The sequence below is a fragment of the Malurus melanocephalus genome, unplaced genomic scaffold (assembly GCF_030028575.1).
Source record: "Malurus melanocephalus ecotype Western Australia unplaced genomic scaffold, MMel_1.1 scaffold_1355, whole genome shotgun sequence".
Taxonomy (NCBI): domain Eukaryota; kingdom Metazoa; phylum Chordata; class Aves; order Passeriformes; family Maluridae; genus Malurus; species Malurus melanocephalus.
In genome coordinates, this window is record NW_026624587.1 from 18300 (window position 1) to 20063 (window position 1764).

Sequence of the window (1764 nt, forward strand, 5' to 3'; positions counted from 1 at the left end):
CTCCCCAACCCCTCTGTTTTTTCCAGAACAACCTTCAAGGAGTTCGCGGAGAAACACGGCCGAGATCAGCGCTTCCGCCTCGTCCCGAAGAAAAAGGACCAGGAGCATTTCTTCAATCAGTTCATTCTTATTCTCAAAAAGAGGGACAAAGAAAACAGGATAAGGCTACGGAAAATGAGATAAGAGCGACTGAAACCGGCAATAAAGACACGAGCCCAGGCTGTGGCTGCAGGAAGGGATTCCARGGAAGGAGGAAACGTTTGGGATCTGACAGCACCTCCAGGAGTGGGAGATCCCAAGGGAAAAATGCCTCCAAACGGAGTTTATGAGCCATCCATGGGATCTGGGAARGCTGTTCTGCAGGAATGGGAAGGATATTTTTGTTCTCAAAGAATTAATGTTTCATATTGAAGCTCTCTTTTGTACAACATCCAGAGTTTGATGCATTTCTAATTGCCATGATATGTGGATCCCTTAATTGTTTTAATTATGCAAATTACTTGTAATATACACAAGTTATGAATCCAATGCAGATTTATAATTAAGCAGAAGCAGATGCCATCCAGAGCAATCTCAAGGCATTTCCATCATTTAGGGGAATTATCTCAAGCAATCTTTTGGCATTTCCACCGAGCTGCGGGGTCTGGTGGTGTTCAGGATCCCCTTCCTGCTGCTCATCCGTCTCTGTCCAGTCCTCRAGTATCGTGATCAGCTATTAATTGTTAATCTTGGTGAAGAGTGTGGCAATGCTGGCAAATGTCCCACAGGAGAGCTCTCCTGGGCCGTCCAGCCCCGCTTCTTTGTGAAGCCATCCCCSTCGCATTCGGGTTCTGTTCCTGTGTGTGAAGAGTCTGCATGAGATTTTTCTCATCATATTTGTATAAATAAATATTTAACTTTTTTAATGAAGCGGCGTTTCAAGCCTGATTTCACGGGGCGTTTCAGGGGCGGAACTTTGTGGGGTTTTTTTTTATGCCAGGAGTGTTTGGACAACGCTCTCAGGGACAGGGTGGGATTGTTGGGGGGTCTGTGCAGGGCCAGGGGTTTGGATATCTGCATCACTTCAATTTTCAATGTGGAAAGAGAGAACATTGCAAAGATGGAATGGTTTTAATGGTTTTAGTGGTTTTAACGGTTTTGACAGTTTCAATGGTTTTAGTGGTTTTAATGGTTTCAATGGTTTTCAGGTTTTAATGGTTTTTAATGGTTTTTAACGGTTTCAATGGTTTCAATAGTTTCAATGGTTTTAATGGTTTCAATGGTTTTTAACGGTTTTAATGGTTTCAGTGGTTTCAATGGTTTTAGTGGTTTCAATGGTTTTAACGGTTTGGTTTTAGTGGTTTTAATGGTTTTTAATGTTTTTTAATGGTTTTTAACAGTTTCGATGGTTTCAATAGTTTCAATGGGTTTAATGGTCTCAATGGTTTTAGTGGTTTCAATGGTTTTAATGGTTTTAATGGTTTTAGTGGTTTCAATGGTTTTAACGGTTTCAATGGTTTCAATGGTTTTAGTGGTTTCAATGGTTTTAATGGTTTTAATGGTTTTAGTGGTTTCGATGGTTTTAACGGTTTCAATGGTTTTAGTGGTTTCAATGGTTTTAATGGTCTCAATGGTTTTAGTGGTTTCAATGGTTTTAATGGTTTTAATGGTTTTAGTGGTTTCGATGGTTTTAACGGTTTCAATGGTTTTAGTGGTTTTAATGTTTTTTTAATATTTTTAATGGTTTTTAATGGTTTCAATGGTTTCCAGTTGAACCACCAGCAT

At 39.8% G+C, this 1764-nt stretch overlaps 1 protein-coding gene across 1 annotated transcript in view; it reads left to right on the forward strand.

The window, feature by feature from the left end:
• The window catches only part of LOC130586849 (transcription elongation regulator 1-like protein), a gene marked incomplete at its 5' end in the record, with an annotated part of 15664 nt that extends 14764 nt beyond the window's left edge, over nt 1-900 (forward strand). The window contains one exon of the mRNA XM_057387761.1: nt 27-900. Coding sequence (XP_057243744.1) covers nt 27-183 — 157 coding nt within the window. The remainder of the gene's footprint in view (nt 1-26) is intronic.
• Nucleotides 901-1764: the final 864 nt, after the last annotated feature.